The sequence below is a fragment of the Octodon degus genome, unplaced genomic scaffold (genome assembly GCF_000260255.1).
Source record: "Octodon degus isolate 3935 unplaced genomic scaffold, OctDeg1.0 scaffold00024, whole genome shotgun sequence".
Lineage (NCBI taxonomy): Eukaryota > Metazoa > Chordata > Mammalia > Rodentia > Octodontidae > Octodon > Octodon degus.
This window is the reverse complement of record NW_004524600.1, coordinates 17,841,728-17,868,106: the sequence shown is the minus strand read 5'-3', so window position 1 is coordinate 17,868,106 and position 26,379 is coordinate 17,841,728. Positions and strand designations below refer to the sequence as shown.

Sequence of the window (26,379 nt, the reverse complement as noted above, 5' to 3'; positions counted from 1 at the left end):
GTGGAAGGTTTTGGTAGGGACTACGGCTGCTTGACTTGGATGAAGCCAGGCTCACAGCCTTCAGAGAAGAGCTCATGGCGTTCACAGGATTAGGCCACAGGCTGGCCAATGTTATGCTCTGTCACATAATCCTGTGTGCCACCTTTTTTAGTCAATAAAGTTTTATTGGAACAAGCCATATTCATCTGTTTATACATTATTTGTGTCTGCTTTCATACTGCAGTAATAGTTAAACAGCTGTCACAGAGACAGTCTGGCCAGCAAATAGCCAAATTTGTTCTTTGTATTAAAATCTTATTGCCCCCCACACACATTGAAGTAGGTTTTGAGGACCCGCAAGCCAGCAGGCGAGCTGACCAAAAGGCGGGTTCGCTGAGTGGTTCACGGGCCAAGACCAACTTTCAAAGGCTTGATGGGCCACGTTCACCTGCACACAAGCGATTCACAATGATCCCAGCTAGGAAGGAAACCTGGGCAGTAAGACAAGTACGAATTAGTAAGGGCTGCACTGAAGTGCCAGCAATTACCTGACCAGCTTGGTTCCAATTTGTTGCCGGATTTCCTGCCTCTCTTCTTCAGACGTTCGCTGCAAGATATTTTTGTCCTCTAACTCTTTCTTCGACGGTCTGTTGCCAAGCTTAATAGCAAGAGTATCCCTCCGTCGGATCTTACTTGCCAAAGCACCTGAAGATCAAAAAAAAGACAGAAATGCAGATAAGCAGCATTTGGCCTGCGGCCCTCGGGTTATTCCTGGCATGCCTCTTCAACGGGACACAGGCCCAATTCCTTATCCACATGCAAGAGGGGAACCTTAACTCAACCATGGGGAAAAAGACTTTGAGCTGGATGTAGTCCATTTTGAAAAAAAAAAAAAAAACACCAGAGAACTGTTTTTCAAATGTTTTGAAAAACACTGGGACGTCATTTATAAACTTCAAAGTATCACCTCAGCCTTTGGAAAGAGATGGTGGAAAATTGTTTTCCTGATAAAGTAGATTGTGGAAACTGCTGAATGCACAATGGTCTGTCTGTCTGTCTGTCTGTCTGTCTCTCTCTCTCTCTCTCTCTCTCTCTCTCTCTCTCTCTCTCTCCCCCTTCCTTCCTTCTTTCCTTTTTCAAGTTTGAAAGTTAGTCCCTTTCCTTATATGGCACAGCTAATCCTTGTCTTTTCCTTTCCTCAACCAGCCATCCTGCTGGCGGAGTCTATTGTTTATATTAACATTTAACCCCGTTACTGACAACCTTTAAAATCTCATACCAGGGGCTGGGTCTTGGCTTCATGGTAGCTCACCTTCCTAGTTCGAAGGAGGCTCTGGGTTCAACTCCCACTGCCACCAAAACAAAACAATGCAGAGCAAAAGCAAACCCAAGCCAAACTTCTGCCAAGTAGATGAGAATCATTTATTTATTTTGGCTCTGTACCAGTTAGAGGGAATTTGACAAACTTCTGTTTCATCATTACCAGTAATAATTTTTCATGATTTATAAATTTTTCCCAAGTCATTTTGCTCAGAAGTTTCTAAAATGCAATGGCTCATTCTAATTCTCCAAGTTTACTATAAGTGGTGAACTCTGCTCCACTTTAGAGCTGCTCCTTCCTAGAAGGTCTGCTATTCTATCTTTTGTGAATGACTGATTGATTTTAATGCTAAAAATGGGCTAGCCAGATAGCTCAGTAGACTGAAGCGCCTGCTTAGGCAGGCACAGGGACCGGCCTTGATCCCCTATGTGTTGTGCTGGCCCCATCCCTGGGGTACACTGAGAGAGCAATGGAGACTGGGAGTGGTGGTGCGCACCTGTAATCCCAGCAGTTAGGAGGCTGAAAACAGAAGAATCACAAGTCCAATCTATATAATGAGACACTGTAGACCTTGTCCCAAATACATTTTTAAAAAATACTAAAAACGTACCTGTTAACTGAGATTCCATCTTACTCCAGAAAGAATGTCTAGCATCAACAAATTAACCAATAGCAAAGGCTGTGGGGTAAAAGGAACCCTTCTCCGCTGTTGGTGGGAGGGCAGACTGGTACAACCACTATGCGAATCAGTAAGAAGATTCCTCAAAAGATTAAAAGTGGGACTTCCACTTGCCTGAGCTTTTCGAATCTCTTCTAGGCACTTTCTCTGGAGCTAGCATTATGAGACCACAGTGCTGCACACACACACACACACACACACACACACACACACACACACACACCCCAAAGCAGTACAATTAAATCATAACAGCTAAATTTCGGAAGAAGCCTGCAGGCCCGCAGACAGATGGCTAAAGAAATTGTGGTGCACCATTATACACAATGGGGTATTGCTCTGCCGTAAAGGATGAACTTGAGTCATTTGTAGAAAAATGGATGTACCCTGAGACCACAATATTAAGTGAAGTTAATCAGGCACACAGGCTAAAATATTGAAGATTCTCTTATGTGAGAAGCCAATATATACATAAAATACAAAATAAAAGATTGATAGTAGGAAAAAAGAGGAAAAGGTTATTGTAATCCAGCATGGTCAATGTATCTGAAATTTAGTATAATTGTGGTATGTGTTTTATATGTTTTTGGGGCCTGTTAGTATGGATGTGAATCTGCATGAAGGATAATTAACTTTCTAGTGACTTATGAGATAAATAAACAAATCGGATGTTGGAAGAGAGGTGAAAGGGAAGGGGGAAAAGGACTGAGATTTGTTATGTACATGTACCAATTCTCCGCAATGAATGCAGTCATGTACTGCAAATGCATAGTAATAAACTTTTAAAAAATTTTTTGAAAAGTATTTGTTATTCCTGAATATTCGTTTCTCTTTTCTTTAAACTGTGGTTAAAAAGTGAATGCTGCTCTCCAACGCTCTGCTGAGTGAAGCCAAAGGCTCCTGCTGGATGCTCTTTTTTCTACAGCAGGCCTAGGCCGGCAGGGTCACTGCGGCCCCTCCGAGAGCGCGCACTCTCTTTCCCTGTACAAACCCAAGTCTGCCCATCTGCTTCCTCTGCAAAGGCCTACCCCACCCTTGTAGCCTCATCTTCTGCAAAGACCCATTTGCCCCTCTCAAGCTAAACTTTAGGACAGACACATTTCTCATTTGAGAAGGAAAGAGGAGGCCAAGAAAAACATCGGGCTGCCGAGGAGGCTCTTGGCCTTCTAACCCACAGCTGCCTCTGTCCACCCTACTTCCGGTAAAGGGCCTTACTTTCTCCGCTGCCATCCTCTTCATCTTCTTCCTCCTCATCATCAGTGTACAGGATGGGTCCATCTGAGTCAGAATCACTGGCCTGGTACTCCCTGGTACTGCCGTCCTCCGGGGCACTGAAGGACTCTGAAGATTCTCCCATCAGCCCTGGGGTCAGCAGCTGAGAGACGACCTTCTGCAGCTCATCTTTGGTTGGAAAACTGTTAAGGGGAAAAAAACACGGAGTTGATGGAAGGCTCGGAGCAGCCCTGGGGGATAGCAGCACCCTGAAAGGAACTTGGTGTCAACGGCATCCTCAGGCTAGGGAGGGGAAACCAACTCTTGGTCAGCCAACATCACTGAAGTGGAAAGGCCATCACCTCATTCTTAAGGCTTTACATTCTTCTTCTGCAAAATAAAAAGGCTGGGTCTAATATATTTAGTAAATGAACACAGTAAAACTGTTTCAGAAATCTTTCCTGGGCCTTCGGTTGAGTTCTTCCCCCAGCCTGTCTGGTCCCAAGGCGACCTAAGTACAGCGCAGCTAGACTTCTCAGCCCGCTGTTCCCTCGCTAGTCTGCCAGGGTAAGCCCCACAGGCCCTCAGGTGGGTCTCAAACTGCCCTGCATCCCCGCACCAGAGCATGGTGGCACAGAGAAGGGCCTGGCCTGTCATCCACATACGGGTGTCACATTTTCACCCCACAGCGTGGCAATGGTCAAATGTCATTTCTCCTTTCTGTGCTTCTGTTTTTTCATTTGTAAAACTGCTTCTCACTGAGTTATAGCAACTAACATGAAATGGGAAGTGGGAAAGTTAAATAAACTCTTGAGTAGAAGGGTGAATTACAGGGACACAATAATTATTTTCTGTTATCTATGTAGGTAAGGGTCTTTGGTTTAAGGAGATACTCTCATGTACAAGACATGTAAACTTCCAAGGATTCAAATAAAAAATATACTTGATATAAAAAATCTTTCATATCATGGGGTTTGGTGACACATCCCTACAATCCCAGTGCTTGGGAAGCTGAGGCAAGAGTTTGAGGACAGCGTTGGTTACATAGTAAATTCAAGATCACCCTGAACTACACAGCAAGACTCTGTCTCAAAAATAAAACAAAACCCAAGAACAATAACAAAAACTACTTCCCATCAAAAACAATGTAATCATCATTTTTAAGATACAAAAGATGGAAGATCTTCCCAGATGCTTTTCTTCTCCACCTCCTCCTCCTTTTTGGCACCAGGGGTTGAACTTAGGACCTCATACTTGCCGGGAAGGTGCTGTGCCACTTAGCTGTCTCCCCAGCCCTCTCAAATGCTTTTTTAAATAAACAAAACAAAACAAAACAAAACAAAACAAAACAAAACAAAACACTTTTCTTTTTCTTTATTTGGTACAGGGTCACCACTGAGATCATAGTGATCCTCTTGCCTCAGCCTCCTCAGTGCTGGGATTATAGATGTGTGCACCACCACACCTAGTTTTGGTGGCTGGCACAGCACATCTGGTACTCTGGGCCCAGCATGACAAGTGATACCTGGGACTGAATCTGGGTCCTTGTGCATGCCAGGCAGGCACTTAAACTGCTGAGCTATCTCCCCAGCCCCCAAATGCTTTCTGATATGAACAAAGAACCTACAAGAAATGTGTTCTTAACACAGGTAAACATCAACAGAATGTGAAGTATTCCAAGTCCTACTTTGTGGTTATGTGCCTGAGGGCTCCCACCATTCTCTTTCACTTAGCAAAACCCAACAGCCTAAAGACTTATTCCCAGAGGGATAGAAGTATTCTCATAGATTTTATTGTGTAAAATATATATAGCATAAAACTTACCACCAATCATTTTAACCATTTCTAGGTGTACAGTTCAGTGGTGATGTACTACATTGACCTTGTGTAACTGTCTCCATAAATCAAAACTCTGTCCCCACCCAACAATAATTCCCTTAGGGCCAGTGATTGGAAGCCACCACTCTACTTTTTGTCTCTCTGAATCTATTTCAGGTGCTCTATATAAGTGAAATCATGCAACATTTGTTCCATTTGTGTTTAACTTACTTTACTGAGTACAATGTCACTAAGGTGCATTCGTGTCACGGCCTGTGTTGGAGTGTGCCTCTTTCTTAAGGCTTGGGAATGCCAAAGCCACCCACACACCACATTTTGCTTATTCATTCATCAGCCAGCAGATACCTGGGCTGTCTCTGCCTTCTGGCCAGCATAAGAGCTATGAATAGTGATATATTAATTCAGTGCCCTTCTTTCAATTCTTCTGGTGGTATATTCAGAATGTGATTTCCAGATTCATGGCATAAGATTTAATATTTATTTATTTATTTATTTCTGTTTGGCCAGCTCAGCCGGTCCTCAGGGCAGGGCTGGCATGGCATGTGGTGCTGGGATCTAACTATGGTCCCCTGCAGCTGCCTAAGTTGGCCAAAGCAGGCACTTTAGACCACTGAGCTAGGTCACTGGCTCCAAGATTCTATGTTTAATATTTTGAGAAACCATTATATTGCCTTCTACAGTGAGAAATCTTATCTTAAGAGTTATTTTTATGGCAAAACTGCTCCGTGGTCTGAATTTTCACTTGCTTGTCACTATGCCTGTCTGAAAAGACTGACCACAGCATGTTTAAAGGGTACGCCAATCAAGAATTATCTTTGAGGGTCATGGAGACAGCTCAGTGGTCTAAGCTCCTGCCCAGGCAAGTGCAAGGACCCGGGTTCAATCCCTGGCACCACATGCTGTGCTGGCCCTGCCTTAGGCACTCCAAGCTGGCCACCAAGACCAGGTGTGGTGGTGTATCCCTGTAATCCCAGCACGGAGGAGGCAGAAACAGGAGGATCACTATGAGTCTAAGCTGTGTAGTGAGACCAAACACATAAAATAAATACATAAAATTTTAAAAAAGAATTATTTTTGGAAATAGTAGAACAAAAGATATCTTAGAGTTGAGGCTTATTATCTATCTTTGTCACCGTTCACAAATTTTTATGATACTGATTTATTTTAATCTCATGATTTGTGTTTTATAGCAGTTTATAGTTTGCAAGGAGCTCTACATACACTTGCAAGCAGGTGCCAACGAAAGCCATCACTGACCTCCCCTACGGAGACAGCAACTCCAGCCCAGACCCCAGACTGAAGCCTTAGTCTATGTACTGCTACATTTTCTTTTGTGCTTATTATACATTTCAGCAATCCTGCTATACTCAAATGTTACATATTCCAAATTCGCCTGCGTGAACTCACGTGTTTGCTCCCATTTGTCACCCCAGAGTTCCCACGCACACTGAACACCAGTGTGTTTCATAAGTGCTTGTGAAACGGACTCAACAAATTAACCAGGACACAGCCTCAAAATGCTCTAATTAGCTTCGGCCTCCCATGAACGAGACACACATGTTGTTGAGGAAGGAGCCCATGGGCAGAGACCTCCTGACTGGTCAGCACCCTGCAGTGCGGGAACAGAGGCAAGGATTCTTATGCAGTCACTTGCCCTCTTTAAAGTTTTGATATTTGTGTTACAAACAGAAGACTTTTCATCAAATGACAGCTTTTTCACACATTAGGTGACTAAGTATAACTCATGGAGAGTTCTAAGTAAAGCAAGTAAGTACCAGCCAAAAATTCTAATGCAAATATTCACTTGAAAAGAAAGAATTTGGAAGAAAATTGGAAAGACTAGTAATTCCAAGTTCATTAATGCAGGAGCAAACACCAACCACCCCAGGAGAATGATTTGTAATTTAAATGTTTAATTCTGAAGAACATAGAAAAAAGAAAATGTGATTTCTTCTAGGAAAGCATTAGAGTTTCCCTGACTGTTAGGAAAGTCTATTTTGAATATCTCAAAATGTGCTAGGCCTGCCTCCTTTGATTATACTATCAGGAGAAATGGAACATTGATGCCATTCCTTTGTCTGACAAGTTTTTTTTTTTTTTGCATTTAGTGCAGGGTCTACAGGGTCTCACTATGTAGATCAGACTCGTAGTGATCTTCCTGTTTTCAGTCTACCAAGTGCTGGGATTACAGGCAGGTGCCACCATGCCCAGTCTCAATTGCCTACTCAGTGTGCCCTGGGGGCATGGCCGGCATGGCAGGCTGAGGATCGAACCCTGGCTGCTGAGCTCTGCCTAAGCAGGCGCTTTAATCCACTGAGCTATCTGGCCAGCCTGTCTGACAATTCTTCACTCATGCGGGCTGAAGATGGTTGTTAGATGTCCAGCATGCGGTACAGTGCTTAGCCCAAGAAAGAGCACGCAAGAGTTAGGGAAATTTGGATATGGGCTGTTTGCATGCTTAGGACTATCTAAGGAAACATTTTGCATACTGCACCTTGTTCTTTAGTATACCGAATGGTAAACATATACATTTAATCTATTTCTAAAATTTCAGGTGTTGTCTTACACGTCTATACTTGCTGGGCATATTGATCAATATTTTGATTGAAAAAATAAAGCTACTCTGAACTAGTCTGCCTGGCTCGCTTTTATTTCTTTACTGCTGTATTGCCCAGCACAGAGGAGGAAAACCAAAGATGTGTGTTGCAAGAAGGAATGTTTGGTGTTAAGGCTGGAAGTAACTGTAACACTGAAAAATACTTTCACAATTCAGAGGGACATTTTCTACGTGCTGGGAGAATTCAGAGCACCGCTGCAGCTTGGATGTGCCTCCCAGAAGCCAAGCCTTGAGCACTGGGCCGCCGGCGTAGCACTGCTGAGAAGAGAGGCCTAGTGGACGGTACCTCGATCAGGATGGTGAAGCTCTGGTGAGCAGGCTAACGGCACTGCACGGAGGAGCTGCAGGCAGGGGTCGCTTCTCATGCCCAGGGCCTCCCGCTCCTGCCTCGTGCTGACGTGAAGAGAAGGCCCTGGCCCAAGGCTGGAGCCTTGGCTTGAACTTCCTGGCCTCCAGAACTGTGTTTGATACACCTCTCTTTGCTACCAATTACTCTGAGGCAGGTATTTTGCGACAGCAGCATGCAACTATTCAGTGCAATATCTTCCTTTCTCTGTATCTTGTTGGAGACATAAGTAATTTTTTAAAAAAAATTTTATTTTATTTTATTTGTGTGTGTGTGTGTGTGTGTGTGTGTGTGTGGCCAGCTCAGCCCACCAGGGGGCGGGGCTGGCTGGCATGTGGTGCTGGGGGATTGAACCGCGGTCCCTGTGCTTTGCTAAGCTTGTTCTAAGTAGGTGCTTTAGACCACTGAGCCATCTCACCAGCCCGACATAAGTAATTTGACATCTGACATTTGACTTTGTTTGCTTGCCTTCAAATGACACTGCTCAAAATGATCAAATTAGAGAGGCAAACTATTGGAAAAGAAATAGCAGTAGAAGTAAAAGCAACTCTGAAAAACTTATGAAATTATTGAAAGCCTGGAATTCCTTGTATATTGCTAGTTTCCATTTAGGTTTGCCAGTGGTAACCAGGTAGTATTAACTTTGGTAACAATAATGGGGCAAAACTAATTTACCTCTTTCAGTACCTGTTTTCTTATCTCTAAAACTAGGGTACCTCAAGGCAGATTTGTGGAAATTAAATGACAGCAGACATATAGTGCTTAATTCCTGACATTAGTAAGTAGTCAATAAACAGATTTTTGGCAGTTTAAAGTTAATATTTTTGTGTCTTGATCAAAACCAACCTAATTAATGTACTTAAAAAATTACAACATGTCAAGAATTTTGAGAGAGAACCTATTAAAACATTTGAAGATAGAATACAGGTTTTACTTTCAGAATAAGGACAGAAGAGGCTGGATTTAAGAGTTCTCAGCTTTTTCAATATGAACTCTGTCTACTGTGGTCTAAAGAGCCTCCATCCACCCTCATGGGCTGGGAGGGCTCGTCCACCTTCCAGTAGGGCATTTACAGGACTCTGTGAGTGATTAGATGGAAGGAATAAAGGAGAACAAGGCCTGAAGGATGAACTCTGGATTTCTAGAATGAGAAAGCAGATGCCTGTGGAGCCACTAACCCACGGGGACATCAGGTTCCTCGGTCCACTGTTCCCTCCTTCAACAAAAGAGACTGCCAGATACACACTTATCTTCTGTTATCATCTGTTCATAAAATCTAGCGCCAGGGTCAGCCCCACTGCTACCACAACACGGAGTAGTTTGACTCGCCCTATAACCTCCTCAGATCGCTGCTTCACTTTTATGCAACTACTTAGCGCCCATCCGCTGTCCTAGATCCTGAACTTGGCTGTTGTGGCCCCGGAGGTAAATGAGCCGCGTTGGTGAGCTCTGTCCGCACACAGGAGAAGAGAGGTTTTCTGAGTAGAGCAGATGCGACTGTCAGTTCTGCCCAGAATCGTTGGAAGGTTCCACAGAGATGAAATCTAAGCTGGTGGAGAATTAAGGGAGCAAGAATGGGGCTACACTATAGTTGGAGGAGAAGGAGTAGGAATGTAAAATTTTTCCTGAAGGTCTTAATTTTCTTGGAACGTAAGAGCAACATATTGAAATGACGGTGGGCAGGAGTGGGTGAGCAATCTGGACTCAAGTGGCAGAGATTAAAATAAGCACTAGAAGGGAAGAGAAACAAACTGTCTACGGGCAAGAAAAAGTGCTGCTAAGCTGTGTTGACACGGGCTCTCAGTGTCCTTGAAAACCACGGTCTGAAGTGGCATCTGTCAGCGCCGTGGGAGTAACTTCCTCCCCACCCATGGCATTCCCTGGGCAGGGTTCCACCAAGCTAGTGGTGGTCTCTAGATGTGTGCAGAGCGCATGACAGGGCACAGCAAACGAGGGAGAGCAGGTTCCTCCATTCAGACCACACTACAGTGAGCCATAGGACTCAGGTGGGAACATGGGGTCCGCACCCCAACTCACCATTTGGCCTGTTCTCTGCTAACACCTAAGCCAGCGCCTGGGTGGAGAGTGGTTCTGTCGGTTGGCTTTTCAGTCCAAAGGAGCTGACTTGGGTCTAAGGCAGAGGCGGGCAGATCAGCTCCGTTGCTGACCAGGACCACGGGAGTGTCTGGGGCCACAACGCACTGGTTCTCAAGGAGCAGAGGAGGGGCGGGCGGGGAAGGCAACGCGGCCGCGGGAGGCGGAGGGGCGGCCGGCGTGGCTCTGCCTGCGCTCTGCTCCTCGGGCCCAGGGACAGTCTGCTCAGGCTGGAGACGCTGCACCCCGGCCTCCGAAGGCTGTCCTCTGGGATCAGATGCCCCAGTGGTCCCGGTGTCTGGGGAGACGCAAGAAGTGGATGGTTGTTTGCCAGGCTTCTTCTTGCCCTTCGTGGTCCCCGCTGTCCCTGTTTTGCTAGAAACTGTCTCTTTTGAAGCTTTCGGACGTGAAGAGGTGGACGAAGTAGACGGGGAAGCTGAGGCTTTGGAGCCGGTTGTTTTTTTGGAATGAGAAGAACCAGCTAAAAATAGAGAGATTTTGCATTAAAAACTGAAGAATAGAAAGCTTTTCAAATAAAGTAACAGCTGCCATTGGCACAGACATTTAAAACGCTCCCTTTAAAATTTGTTGGATAGGGGCTGGAGAGATGGCTCAGTGGTCTAAAGCACCTACTTGAAACAAGCTTGGCAAAGCACCAGGACCGCGGTTGGATCCCCAGCACCACATGCCAGCCAGACCCGCCCCCTGGTGGGCTGAGCTGGCCACACACACACACAATAAATAAATGTAATAAATAAAAATAAAAATAAATATTTAAAAAAAATAAATAAAATAAAATTTGTTGGATAAATAAATGAAAGCAAATTGGCTAATAGTGCTAATAGTCTTGTTTTCAACCCCCTCCCTCTCTGTGCCTCTCATCTAGGAGGGAGGAAGCGACACAAGGGGCTACGCTGAGAAGTGAGGGCCTGCTATCTTCTTCCTCTAGTGTTTGGCTGGACCAGCAAGAGGGCAAGTCCTCAGCTCGATGTCCCACAGGTCACCTGAAAAAGTTTCCCTAGGCTCTAGAGATGTTGTGGAGATAGTGGAGAAGACCATCACCAGTAGCAAGCCCACAGCTGGGCTCTTCAGAAATTTTATGTGTCTACAACTCCTACTTCTGAGGCCTGGGTATATATCACCAGCTTCTTTCCGGGTCAAAAGCAAATTCTTTCATCCCACTGCTTAGAGTCCACTTCCAATCAATTGTTCCCCTAGTTCCAAAGAAGGAAGCCTGCCTGCGCCTCTACCTCCTCCCACTGAGGCTGCGTGGGTGTTAGACTACCTTCCAAAGGTCAAAAGCCAGGGAAGTTGTTTTTATTCCAAAAATGTTTACATTGGTAGTGTTGAACAATTCAGAAGGAAGAACTGACTCTACCTTTGAAAGCCTCATTTCCCCTACTACTCATACCATCTCCAGTGGATGGCTGGTGCCCTTGCCTGTGATGGACAGTGCTGGCATGAAGCAAATTATTTTCAGGAACACAAAGTCAATTGTCCTCATCTTTCTGTCATCTTAGGTCACATACTCAAACTCGTGTGAAGATACTCTTATTGTTCCAAGGCCTTTGTGAACTATAACTTCTTTTGAGTTGTTTCTTCCCTTATAAATGCTGCATATTTCTTCTTTTCACTGGTGTACGGGGGTTAAACACTCATAGACTATTAGAAAAATATCTTCTTAATACTATGGACCCAGAGACTCAGGTCAACAACTTCTGACATTGCCAGTCAAGCAGAAAACCCAACACTATTATGGACTACTGGACTCTTTTGGAATATTTTGCTGAGTTCACACACCTATACTATTTAAATGATGAAACTAAACAAAAAAGGGGATACAGATGAATGAATGACCATTTTGTATCTGTGTATTCAAAATGGTTAGGATAGATATATAGCTACATTCTCTTAATTCAAGGAATGAGGGATTTTTTCTAAAAGTGTTTGTAAATAGGGTATCACGTCTGCATCTTGTACAACAAATAACCACTAGGAAGGCAGTATGCAATGTGTAAACTATTGGAATTGTCCTACCAATTTGATTTGAAACTGTCTCATTGCACTTCTCAATAAAATCATGGGAAAAAAATGCTATTGAAATACTATGGAACCAACCTGCATTGAAGACAGATGTTACAGTAACTTACCTGAGTATAACTTCATTGAAGTCAATTGAGAAAGTTGAGATGAAGAATGAATAAAAAAGTAGACAGTGACACGCAAGACTTCATGAATTTGATATGCAGAAAATGCTGATGTCAGTTAGTGTCAAGATCCAGGCTTAACAGGAACATCTTGTTTTGAGATCTTCACAATTTAGATATGCAAAGTAGCTAGAGCCCTCCCCCATCTTAACTTGTTACTGTTTCTTTATAGTTAACCTTTATTTGCATACAAACAATTCATTATGCATACTCTTTCAATTTAAACTGTTTAATTTTTTTTGCAGTAAGCATAAGGATTAGATGCCTAAATACAGTCCATTATTTCCTTAAGCAGAACATCTGTAGCATATGAATCTTAATAATTTTTTGGGAAAAAATTTTTCATATCCAAAAGGAAGTTTAACTTTAGGCTGTCTTTTAAGGAAAATGGTAATTTTTCAATGCCTGCAGCACAATTTCAAGCCATATTATATTTTTAAAAATCATATCCTAAAATGACAGGACTTGGCTGAACTCAACTTACACTTTAAAAAGTGCCACCTCTCAGCTAAGAACTTCTGTTGTTAATAATGTGTAATAGAATGGGGAAAAAAAAAATACGGGGACTTGGCCTTACCTCCCTGAGAAAGTTGCAGAGTGTTCCAACCTGACAGACAACATGGTTTAAGGACTTAAAACTTCTGACTAAAAATCAAGAATCTGAACTAACTTTTCTAGAAGGTCAACATTATTTAAACAACAAAAGAAAATTCTAGATGGATACACATGGAGCATCAGCCAGGTTCTGAGGAATATTATCCATATTGTGGAAAAGGATTCTTTACAGTGGTCTTCCTGTTATTTTTAATGCAACGCCTGGTGCTAGAACAGTCATATTCTTCCTTGTGTGAGGGCCCAACTCTCTTCTATGGCATCCAATGGATCAAGGGACTACTGCTCTCTTAGGAACAGCAAAAGTTGAAGTATGGAGATGAAGAGTCTCTAAACGCTCAGGTAAGATATCTGCAAGTAACTAAAAGATCTGTCAGGAAAGCCGCCCTGCCATGACATTCCTGGCCAGCTGCTTCAGAGAGCCCCAGCTGAGACCACAGCGAGCCCCATCATGTGGGGAAGGGGAAGTGGGACACTGAGCAAGACAGCACCTCAAGGCCAAGGGCACACGGACCAGCAGGGCTTTCCTTTAAGTAGCAGCAGCTCAGTGCCAGCCTCACTCCGGGCACTGCTCCTGAATGCTGCCAGGTGGTCTAGGGGACACACAGAAAACAAGCTGGAACACTAAGGCAGGAAAGGAAGTGGTCCCAGGGACTACTGCCAAATCAATCTGAGACATTTTATTTATTTATTTTTGCGAAACTGAGGATTGAACTCAGACCCTTGCACTTGCCGGGGAAGTGCTTATTCTACTGAGCCATCTCCCCGGCCCCGACATTTTATTTTAAAGACTCAGATCTAAAGAGCAAAAGTGGGATGAAAGGATCCCAGGGAGAGAGATCTATTTGCTTTCAGAGAACAGTTAACACTGTCAATGAAATCATTCTCTGAATTTGAGTATTATGGGTATGAACTACAAGGAAGAAAACCCAGCACCCTGGTAAGCCATTGCTACAAAGTTGCTGCTGATTTTAAGGAAAATAAGACTTGTTACAGTAAGGAGACTTTTTATGCCTGCTTATGGTAGAAAGCCACTGAGTATGTGGAGTTGAGGAGTGTCCCTTTAAAGGCTAGATGACGTGGTAGGCATCTCCACTCCCCACTTCTCTAGGGGCACCAATCTACATTAGGAGTATCTAATTGGAAAGGAATGCTGGACGACCAAGACATGAAGTTAAATATAACAGGCAAGTCAAGCATCCTACTGGTGATTTATATAGAAACTTGTCTATTATAAAGGATGCTTTGCTTTAGAGCAAACTGAAATCTACTGAGGGCGATGCAGCAGCAGGAGTACTGAGCATATAACTTTTCACTCACTGAGTTGTTTCCACTGCAGCAGAAACCAGTGAGATGGAGCTGAGTCACAACCTTGGCCACTTCTCAGAAGAGGGATGACTGTGGATGCTGAAGAGTAATGCGTTCTAAGCCAGCAAAGACGTCAAAGACGTGTCATTTCCTCATAGGAATCGAAGTGTTTTGAGTGCAAATCCAAATGAAAAAGCCAGCCACAAAATCTAGCAGGCAGAAGATCCATCAGTATCTAAATGATGTTATATTAGATCTTCATCAAACATCAGACATACTGCACCCTGTATCCTTCAACTGGGTCTCGCGTACCAAGAGCGGATACCAAGATGGACGAGCCCTGTTTATCAGAACTGAACAAGAGGAACTAATAAGCAACAGGCTGACTTTCTTCCAGCAGTCAGCTACAAAGGAATCTCCTGTCCTTCTTTGGTTTTGTTAACCTTATTTTTATTGTATATGTTTCCAATGCATAGTGATTATATCCATTGCAGAGAGCTGAGACACATATATAATACATCTTAATTCCTTTTAAATCCCTTCCCCCTTCCTCCTTCCTTCTCTTGGTCCTCTTCCAATCTGCAAAGGATCCCTTTCTTTCATACTATTTTTTATTTTGCTCTATAATTTATTTATACTTCTGAGTTTCTCACATAAAAAGTGTGACATTTAAGCTCGTATGCCTGATTTATTTCACTTAACATTATGATCTCAGGGTGCATCCATTTTCCTACAGATGACTCACATGTATATTTCTTTAGAGCAGTGTAGTTATCCTCTGTGTCAAAGCTGAATCCGCTGGTGTTGACCCTAAGACACCAAAAGTCCTCCTGTCCTCAAAGAACAGAGTCCCCTCCCGGAGCCGAGCCCTGGACTCGGCCGCCCCGTGTACTGGGGTGTACTCACCAGCCTCTTGGGTTGTGTTTCGGCTCGTTGGCTTGGGCGGAGGGACGGGGACCTGCTTGCCAGGAGCCTTGGCATGTTTTTTAATGGGAGGCACTTCGTCACCTTTGTGGCTGGGCCCAGCAGCGGCCCCTCTGGTAGGCACGGGTGATTTTTTGGGTTTAGGTTTGGGTTTAGGCTTAGGAGGAGCTGGAGGAAGTGGAACAGGAGCTGCCGGTGCTTCAGATTGGTTTTCAGTGTTCTCTATAAATGAGAAAGTGAGCAGAGCAGACTGATAGACACACACGACAAATGGCAGGAGAACACACGAGCACGGGAGTACACACTGCGGTGCTTGGCTCTCGGAAACCAGACAGATTCTGCACCAGAGACGGCGAAGTTTGGGCTAAAAATAAAGACTGAAAGACAAACTCAAGTGTATTCTCTGGGTCCATCAATCATTCTCTTATTAAAAAACAGTGACACAATTACTCTGATGAGGGTACACTAGAGGAGGAAAGGCCTGTAAGTCAGGAGTCTTGGGTCCAGCCTCAGACCTGTGGCCGCTAGGTGACAGCAGGGCACTGAGTGCCAACTAGAACAAGTGCAGTAACTTGGCAAAACTGTAGGGTGCTCAAGAGTGACAGATGAGAGTGTCACATACACCCCCAGAGGCACCAGAGAGAGCAAAGCCACGGCAATGACTGGACTCACACTTACTTCCCAGAACTCAAGCCCAGTCAACTTGAAAGGGATTTGTTTTTCATCTCAGTGTGGCCAAAAATCAGTGATGCTCTAAGCTATGGGAGGCGCAGAGGCCAGAGCAACGAGCCGCTTGCTACTACAGAGTGCTTGCCTGCTCTCCTGGCAGGCAAGGGCAGCTTCCTGCTCAACAGGAACTTCCTCTGCCCTCTTAAAGGAGTGCCACACTGTGGGCAAAGAACCCAAAAGAGATATGCCTTGTCTTATAATGCTACACAAATGATGACTTTGAAAAGACATAGCCAAAACCGTACCAAAACACAGCAGCCCCCACTGGTTTTGTGTAACTGGAGGAGATAAAGTTACTGCCCACTAAAGAAAGTGGAGATGCCAAGGCACATTCATATATTTGCATCTGTATTTTTTTCTACTAATGACTGCAATTATAATAAATTTTAAGAACGATCTGTTTCCAAGAGCAAAGCAGCATTTCTTTTAATATGAAGCACAATATAAAAACATAAGACAGTGTCAGGACCAGACTGGGCCTTAATTGGATGTACCTTGCCATGTTTAAATGATCCAGAAAAGGGTTCTAAAACTGGCAAGCATCATTATTTATTGTCAATTTTTGTTTCTTATTCTAGTGACTCTAACATGGGTATTTCACTTTTTCTAACCCATCTGCTAATCAAACCACACACACACACACACACACACCCATTCCAGTGGTTTGAATTACAGAAACTAATCAATAAAGCTTAGAGAGTTCCTCAGCCAGGAAACCCTCCCCAGTCACTGTGGCCCAAAGTGACTGCTCTCTCTCCCTTCTCTATTTGGCTACATTGCACGAGACACTATGTCAACACTCATCAGAGGCCACGTTGTCCTTTCGCCACTCTGTCTATGCCTCTCCCCTCCTCCACTGAGCCACTTAGCATTTATAATAAAATAGCCTCCTTATGAACCTAATTGATCTGCAACAGCGGCAAGCCATCACCACAGTCCATTAGAGGGTCGGGAATGAAGCAAGCCAACACACAGATAGAACATTAAACTTTAACCTAAAATATAGAAGGTACATTGACTTGCCAATCTCGTTGTGTGGGGGAAGCCTACCATTTCAAGCACGTCTGTGGAACTTCGGCCTCTAGCATGTTACCCTGCATGGACACTCAGCCCTATCATATTGTCCAAGGGAACGCAAGGTAGGCTGTGGTCCTCAGCATCTTAATTTAGCCTCCACACTGAAAGCGCATGTCTCAACTTTCCCCTTTATGACAGGGGCCTGTTTTGCTTTCTGCTTGAGGTATTATTATTATTATTATTATTATTATTTGGCATAACCGGGGATTGAACTCAGACCCTTGCACTTGTTAGGCAAGCTCTTATTCTACTGAGCCATCTCCCTGGTCCCCTGCTTAAGGTTTTAAATTCTACAATTATACACATATAGGTTGAGGATGTAGCTCAAGAAAAGCACACACTTAGCACATACGAGGCCCTAGGTTCAACTGCTAGCACCACAAACATGTAAGAATAAAGCAAGTGAAATACAATCCCTAGGAATTCAGCTTCTGGGTCTGGCACAGAAGAGATGGTTCCCTCTGTGGCTGCTGGGAATGGAAGTCCCCAAGGGAGCGACAGGGAGCACACTGCACATGGACTCTGCTGGCTTGCTGGAGAGCACGGGCTCTCTCTGCTCTTTGGATTCTACTACCAGTTATGTGTGAGTGTTGCCACTGTGAGGAGACCTTGGTTGTGTTTCTATTTGTGTGCAAAGAGTATGATTTTCTGATTACATGAAAAGCCTCTTTGGTCTGAAATTCACATCCCATGGAGTCCTATGCTCTTCCAGTCACATGTACTCACTGGAAGGGACTCTGCCTGGCAACTGCTGACATGCAGTCAGTGGGAAACTCTCTTCACTGATACGTGGGAGGTGGGAGGTAGTAAATTTCTTTCCCATTACCGTGATCTGAAGACATGACATAAACTGATGGAGTAAAGGTGCTTAGTGAAGAGCTGCCTCTTCCTGCTGGCTTCATAAGAACACAAGCCTTCAAAACAACACAGGCTAGAAGACAATTTGTCTGCCACACTTCCGGCTTGGATCCTTCACCATATAAAAGGTGATCCCAACAGTGCTCGGAGGTCACGAGGGCTGCGTGCGTTCTGCACCTGTCCTAGCATGCGTTTCAGGTCCAGGTCCCCTCCATCAGCACACTGCCTCCTTCAGGTTTTAGTTTCGAAAGGTCCTCCTCTCACAAACAACTCTGCTTCCCATGCCAGCTCCCCTGGCCGGCAGCACCAGGCCTTTTGCAGTACTTGGCATTTGTATTGTGTCCACACAGCGGTGGTCGCCTCTCTTCCTAGGCCAAGCCCTGCTCAAGGACAGAGGCCGCTTTTCATTTTCCATTCCTTCCCTGATCTGCCCCCCCATCTCATTCACAGTAGGCCTTCATTATCACTTGGGGAACAAATAATTATTCATCAGTGTAATTTCATTAAAAGCTCTTTCAAAGAGCTCAGTAGAAATAATGTGAAATAATTTTCAGATTTCCCACATTTAACACCATGCTATATTTAGCAGATTGTAGCGCAGTTTTTCTGCCTTTTATGATGTAAGGCTATTTAGTAGGAAAGAATAACGGAGACCGTGAGCCCCACAAACCTGAAGGAGGAAATCTCCAGTGTTAGGAGAAGGATGCCTCAAGCCTCTGTACCAACTACGGAATCAGGGCCCTTCGGAACCCCAGACACGCCCGGCGCCCTGGGCAGAATCTCACAGGATGGGTGTGAAGGCTACTGTCTGCCATGCTGTTTTGCTTCCTTCATCACTGATGTCTCAAATGGTAAAATACTGAGGTGAGATCGTATACGGAGACACCACGAGCACCCAGGCTGCTACAGGCATGTGTGTGGCTTTGCACATGCCTTTATGCAGGAAATGCTTCTTTTGAAATCTGGACAGTCAGCGAGTGCCGGTGACACCCACACAGCCAGGGACCAACCACAGAGGGATTTGAAATTTAACGATTTAGTGAGACAGCACAGTTACACTTAAACACAAAACATTGCCATTTGCACTCACCTCAACTGAATCTCTTTAAAATTTAAGTCTACTTTCTCCTTCCAGGCCAGAAATATTATTATTGAGAGAATCAGTTAATTTTTCATAATCAGTGTTCATAAGTGCAACTAGTATGCGTCAGTGGAACAAGACTAAGTGATGTCCCATGAACACTGTGCTTCACACCAAAAGAAAATAAAATAATACATATTTAACAGATCATTAACATAGGCTTCCAAAACTGTGGAAGGTACTCTATTTATTTATTTATTTAATTTTACTTTTTGGTACTGGGTATTGAACTTGGAACCTTGAGCTTGCCAGGCAGGCACTTCTGCCAGTGAGCTATCTCCCGGGCCTGAAGGTAATTTATATGCAAATAAGTACATGTTCGGGGAACTTCCAGAGAAGATACTTTTAAATTATCAGATCTAATAAAGCCATCAAAAGCCCTTTTGTTTTCTTTGTCTTTGGAGGATTTAGGTCAAGAACAGAGGAAGAAAAGTTCACTTTTGCAGCTTCTAAATTATCAAAATACCTACAAAACTCAAAGAAGCGCTGACCAATTTTTGCCATCCCACCTAGGGGCAGACCTTAGAGAACAGGACAGCCTATTCCCTGAGGATGCCTGTCAGTGCAGCGTGGGGTCACCAGCGTAGCATGAAAGTCCCAGGAAAACCTCTTCCCGTGAGATCTCAGCTCCAGGTTGCACAAGTGAAGTTCTGGACAGACAGACAGACGCAGGCCCCGGATCTACCGCAGCACATTCACTCTGGAAACCAAAGTCTCCACAGCAGCCTTTGGGGGGACAGCACAATTGTCCCTGGCACATTCTGAAATTTCCAACTGAACAGACAAGTCACAGAACAGAGGGTGGGGAAGGATGCAATCCCTGCCATCCCTGGGAAGTGTTCCTGGGTCTCTTTCAGAAAAAAACGTCTAGAATCTACAATCTGGGGCATGTGGACTTCGGCAGCCAAGTCCCAGCGCAGGAGAGCGTGCCTGGCTAAGAGCCTCGCAGGCTCTGGTACGTGCTGCTCTTCGCTGAGCCGCTCCCAGGAGCCAGCTGGACCCACTGACAAAGTTGTTCAGACTTCTCATGCTTGGGAGCCTGACAAAAACCTCCTGAGAAAAGTGAATATTCCCAGACATTGCAAATGCTTGAAGAGTCCAATGATTACCTCTCATCAGCCCTCTGTAGTAGTAAAACAACCAACACCAGGCTTATAAAATGGAGGCGTCTTTCTGAGAAATCATTTCTTTCTTTTCCCTGGTTATTATTTCTCTTTGTAAACCACTGGCTTTAGGGTCACTATGTGGAGCCAAAGCCCTGGCTCTCGATGCTGAGCTGCACTGGAGGGAGCAATGCGGGTTTCTCTTTATTTTACCTTTCTTATCTTCTGCCTTTTCCTCCCGAGGTGGTGTTTTCTCAGACACAGAGCCATTACCTTCTTCAGACTTCCCTACATTCTCCTCTCGGGTAGATTCCTCTCCGATGGGGATCATGTGCCCGTTTGAATTTTCAAAGTTAACTGTTACATCTCCATCTAAAATGGGAAAGAAACACCTAGAGGTCTAAGTTGATGGCCTTCTTATAAACCAGTTTCCAGGCTGATACAATGTAGGGTCTGGGTTTGTAGGTCTGTCCCTGGGAACCAATCACCACATCTTACTAAACAATTTATTATTTTTTTTTAAGCTAGAAAATCCTTAATCTTGGGAAAAGTAACTGTAGAGGGGAGGAAAAAATTCTCATTTCAAGACAGTAGAAGCAATTAGCCTAATTCTAGGGTCCCCAGAGCGGAGGAGTGTCTGTTCTAGGGCTTAGATTTTGCTGATGTCAGTATTTCGGTGTTTTATTGTTATCCAGGAACTGACTGGTGAAAGAACAATCTGCAAAATGGAATAAACATTTTAACATGCACTGAAAACACAAGGTACACAAATAACATGAAATGTAATTACACATACAAACAATCAGTGGGACAATAAGAAATTTCCCAGCACCACCATCTTCAGAAACTATTATTATATATAATAATTCTAATTTCACACAGATATAACGCTATGCTACTCTGTGTCCAGAGACTAAATGGTTCATTTTATTTTTATTTCCTTATTTATGGAAACACTAAAATATGCTCAGGCAATTGTGACATATGTAACTAACCAAAAAGTCCTTCAGAGAGCATAATCACTAAAAAAATACTAGGAGACAAAAAACATATAAAGGAATTGCAGAGAAATTTTACAAAATAACTTAACAAAATTTCTAATATACGTCATAAATATTTTGATCTCTGACATTTCATATTTTCTGAGGGTGTTTAAAGTGAAAAAAAAATAAGGTGAAAGAGGTTTTTCAGAAACTTAATTCAGTAATATTTGAAAGGATTACACTTAAGTTCACGTGTGGAAAAATGTAGGGGGTTCTGCTGTGACCATAAAAGCAAAACTAAGCAACTGAAGTCCTGACTGGGCGAACTTGAAGAAATGCCCAATTAGAGCTGCTTTCATGCAATTTTTGGTGAATCTTATTTTGACAGTCATTATAAAACACAGACCATTTTGCAAATTTTCATTGGTTTGGCTCAGCAATAAAGTTCATTGGCCTTCTGGACAAAAGTAGGCAGATCATTTTAATGAGTAAAATAAATATGGAATTGTGTCCTGCTCAAATGAAAATGCTTCATTACATGACATTTCATTCTTTGTATAAAAATCCTCATTTTTTGGTTACACAAATAAAACTTATGTTGTTTTCTTTGATTTTAGTTGGTAACAAACACATATTAAAGTCATGTTAATGACAATTCAATTGAATATTAAGCAGTTCTATTTAAACTCTTTAGTTGGTTAAGTAACTGATTTCTTAAAAAAATAAAGATAGGAAAATAGTTGGGTTACAAGAAGAAATTGTATTATCATATGATAGCAATAGTCAAAAATGTGAAAAGATACTTACTTTGAAGCACTAATAAAACTAATATCATAAATATAACTAGAAAGAGAGATGTGTCTGTAATAAATAGGGAATTCTAGAAAGAAACAGAAGAACTGAAGGTATTAACTAGCTTATTACTGAAAACATTCCCTAATATTGTGTGTTAAGAAAATAGTCTCAGAATTGAAACAGGTTGTGTCCTTGATACAGGGACATATGGAAGCAAACATAAGCACAGAGCATGCTGAGCTCGATGGGGGTGCAGGGGGAGGCCCAGGCCCACACGCCTACGAAAAGGACAGAGCTCAAGTCACGGCAAACGTAAAGGCAAAAGAAAGCACAAATGAGTATGTGTTTGGAGGAGCTTACCTCTTTCTGTCAACAGGGGCGCAGGAGAAGGAGTTAATGGAAGGCCAGCCGTGAGGAGGAAACTGTCTGGCTCCCAGGTAAGGGAGTCATTAGAAAGGGTAAAATGACGCATGAGAGAGCGAGAAAGGAGCAGGGCAGGGAGGCCAAGACCGTGATACCCGCACGTCAGGGTGGAGAGGAAAGATGGCAGGCAAGAGCAGGACATAAGAACTGACCTTGGACTAGACTACGTGTCACATCTCAGGGCTGGGACACTGATTGCATTTAGAAGTTGGTATAAAAAAGACAATCTAAATAAAATACTAGTAACAGCTGAGCGCCAGAGTGTGGGATAGGGTTGGCTGAGGTCAAAACCTGGAAAGATTTAAAAATTCTATCTGATCCAGGAGAAAGGGCCATAACTGACAAGCACCGCCAACGTCCCTAGCAAGGTCAAGAAGATCAATGCTAAGAGTGAGGCTGCACTGGTGGGACAGAGAAGGCTGTCACCAGAGTGGCGGCTCCTGGTCTCTCCCACAGGAATTCTCAGGGTTTGTAAAATTGATAGAAATTTATCTTCTCCAGCCCATGGTTGAAAAGCAATGATTTATTTACAATAGGTCCCTCAGGACTTTGAAATGTTATCTAATTTTTATAGTTCTATATGGGGATCACATAAAAGGTAGAAGAAAGTGGATTAGGATTTCCCAAACATTAAGCCTTCCTCTTATGTTTAGGTTCAAAAGTGATGTGTTCTTTTACGTTTTAAAACTTCTAATGGTCAGCTACAAAAGTTATATGTAGTTGTCTAAGAGAGTCACATTTCTAAGAAATAAGCATATGTTGTCTAAATAGTTTAACAGATTAAACAAAACAAAAGCCAATTGGTATTAAGCATTTTTCAAAAACTGACCATTGTTACTTATTTTCAGAAAAAGTAGAACAATTTTCCACTCACAACTTTTAATTAGGAAAAATGGGCCATTAGTCTCTATCTTTAAATCTATTTTTAAATGGCAAATTTTTGCTTCTTGTCTTTATTGGAAATATTTGCAAATACAAGACATCAGATGAATGCACTGGATACCTGAGACTGATGGCTTGGTGTTCGGTAGCCAGTGGGTACTACTGCTTCTAGATAGACTGGACCTGGGGTGGATTCTGGTATTGGCATGCTTACCTTCCAATTAAACACGTTAAGGATTTGCATTTTTTATTTTGCAAAGTTCCAGACAGTAAGTAAATAGGTCAAGGTAATAGAAAATCAGACAAGACATATAGTTCATTTATAAAGTAGAGAGAGAAAAGTCTGACAGGTCAAAAATTAAGGTAAAATAGCTTGAAAGACAGTATTAGTATATTTTCTTGTGGTCACAGCCCCCTTTTCTGAGGTAGGGGGAAAACACTATGGCATTAGTGTTATTAGAAAAAAGATATTAGAAAAAGCATGCCATTTCAATGCATAAATAGCAAATGCCAAAAAACATTAAGTTCTTTCCAAAGAACATGCATCAGGAAAGGAGAAGTACTATTATTTAAATTCCAAATTAACAGTATTTTAAGTGTTCTCAAAGTTTCAATAATACTGCTTTCCTCCAATACACGTAGGAGGAAGAGCTGAGATAAATCAACAATGTTACAGCTGAATTCCTTTAGCTTTAACAGTGGTTAAAGATAAACATTATTTATTTGGAAAAATAGCAACATTGGCCTATTTTTTGAGGGGCAATCCTGGTTTCAATCTAGCCCCTGTCTTTTCTGAGTAAGATTTTCCCTTTGAGAGGTTAGAAGAAAAAGGAATGAAGATTAAGAGAAAGAAAAAAAAAATACTTGGAACTAATCCTTGTTAGTGACAGAGTAAGGCAACTAGATTCAGAGGAAAGGAAAGAAAATACAGGAAAAAATTACTTGAGAGAAAGAAGAACGTAGACTCACTGGCCCATTCATGCCTTACTGCATGCACATTTGAGCATATCAAAGAGGACAAGAGATGAGTTTGTCCTCTTTTTACTGATAGTCTTAAGAAACAGATAAGGCATGAGGAGAATAAAGCTGCATTTACTCAAGCAACTGAGTTTAACTCGAATGGAAAGATTAAAGCTTCAGAACAGAGAAGAGGTTATGTGAGCTTTGTATCTTTATCTGTATCTCTAGCCACCAAGGTTTGTTCTGAGCATGGTCTATGGTAAAGCTTCAGCAGAGAAGTCACTGGCTTTCTCTTCTGTAACACCAGGGATTGCCGCACTCGCAAAGACATGGCAAATTAAAGCAAGATTCCTGGAGTGCATTCCCCGCAGCTTTGTCTGACAAAGACCACAACTGCTTTAAATTTCAAAAGAAAATGAAAGAAAGGCCAGGGGATGAAGGAGCAAATTATTTTGAATTATGATTAATTTCCTCACCTTGATCAGGCAACTCCTTAATCACGCCCCTTCTTATCAGCTCCTCTCTACTTTGTCTGGTGGATATCTTCCTCTCTAACACTTTCAAAAAGAATAAGCACAGGTAAGAATCCAATCATTGCTCAATATAATCATGAATAACATTCCAAGTAGAATAAAGCACAGTCCTTTTGACCACAGAAGGGCCCAAACCCCAAGGTTTTTTTCTTAACATAGAAAAACATGTGTTTGGAGTTAAACCAGTTTAGCTAGGATAACAGCAAATGATGTCAACACAGATACCACCCCTGGTTTTCCAAATGATAACATGTGGTCAAGAATCCAGACATACTATTCCATACCAACTATAGAGTATAGGGCTACCTCACCTGAAAATATTGTTTTCTTTAGTAACAATGCATTCTAAAATACATACTTCTATGAATATGCAGTACATGTTCAGGACACATATGTGGATGTTTAAAAACAAAAGCAACCCACAAACTTCCAGGAAATATTCAGTGCACTCATGAATTCCTGAGAGAAGGAACTACTTCTCTAGTGTTTTTCTCTTATACCATTTATTACAGAAGTACAACACAGCAGATTTCTTAAAGTCTTTTTTCTCGATACTCTCAAATTCCAGAGAGTTCTGAGAAAACCCAAGTGTTAGGTAGACAAAGAAGGGAGGTAAGAATGGGCAGCTTTGACAGGTGTGTGCAAGGGGAAAATCTCCACATTGGTTCTCCCCTTTTCAGGATAAAATCTGTATTGCTGCTAGAACTACAGAATGGAGCTTGGGAGCCTCAGGCTGGACCTCAGGAGTTTACCTTACTTGTGCCTAATTTTAGTTCCCCAACCCTGCAAGTCTAAGTATCCCACACCCCCACATCCCACTTTTAGAGGCCAAGAAGGAATGCAAATTTAATGCGTGGTCATGTCATCTACTAGTCCTTTGAGCCAACCTTCCCAAAGACCCCCTATTCACCCCCCTATTCCCCTTCTGAGTATTTTTCCAGAAAAATTGAAAACATCATACTACAGCAATATATGCGTATCACTGATTATAGCAATGATATATAGCTAAATCTTGGAAACAACCCAAATGCTCGTCAACTGAGGAATGGATAAAAAAATGTATTTTTGTACAACAGAGTATTACTCAGCTATAAAGAAAGATAAACTTGAGGCTTTTATAAGTAAATGGATGCAAGTAAAGATCATAGTCATATGTGAAATAAATCAGACCTGCATGTGTAAATATCGTTTTGTCTCCTTAAGAATAAATAAGATTCAAAAGGTACAACAGATATTGCAAAAGGGGAAGGGCTGCTCGAAGGGAAAGAACAACTGGGATGGGGGAAAGGACAAAAGAAAGAAAGAAGGAGGGAGAAATATATGTCTACACACGAGATAGCTAAGATAACCGACTACTACTTTCTGTTTGTTTACTGAAAGCAACAATTGATGCTAAATTGTTTGATCAATTTTGCATGTCTATATCCGATAATCTGAACAACTACTTTGTAGATAATAATATGCAATATAAAAACCTGCGTTAATCTATCATCTTGTTTTGAAATTCTGTATTGTTTTCATTTTTTCCTATTTTTAAAATTCACTTTAAAAAAGATTCTCTATTCAAAAAGTACCTCAGCTTAGCACAGATAAGCTGATATTGGGCGCAAGACACTTTAAGAAAGAAGAGAAAAGGAATATTGTGGGACTGTCCTGCTTCAAGGTTGTATATTGTGAGATTTTTGGGCGTATGTGCAAACATGAGAAGTAAAGAATTCTTTATCCTATTTTTAAAATATAATCTAATTTTTAAATGTTTT

At 42.5% G+C, this 26,379-nt stretch overlaps 1 protein-coding gene across 2 annotated transcripts in view; it reads right to left on the bottom strand.

The window, feature by feature from the left end:
* Positions 1-26,379, bottom strand: part of Phactr2 (phosphatase and actin regulator 2) — a 134,654-nt gene that overhangs the window by 33,876 nt on the left and 74,399 nt on the right. Inside the window, exons 3-8 of one of the 2 annotated variants that reach the window (XM_004628551.2) lie at positions 24,563-24,643; positions 20,257-20,415; positions 15,118-15,357; positions 10,028-10,565; positions 3,192-3,391; positions 528-684 (exon numbers count right to left, since the gene is read on the bottom strand). In XM_004628551.2, the coding sequence (XP_004628608.1) occupies positions 528-684; positions 3,192-3,391; positions 10,028-10,565; positions 15,118-15,357; positions 20,257-20,415; positions 24,563-24,643 (1,375 nt within the window). The remainder of the gene's footprint in view (positions 1-527; positions 685-3,191; positions 3,392-10,027; positions 10,566-15,117; positions 15,358-20,256; positions 20,416-24,562; positions 24,644-26,379) is intronic. The other variant, XM_023712233.1, reaches the window with a different exon arrangement.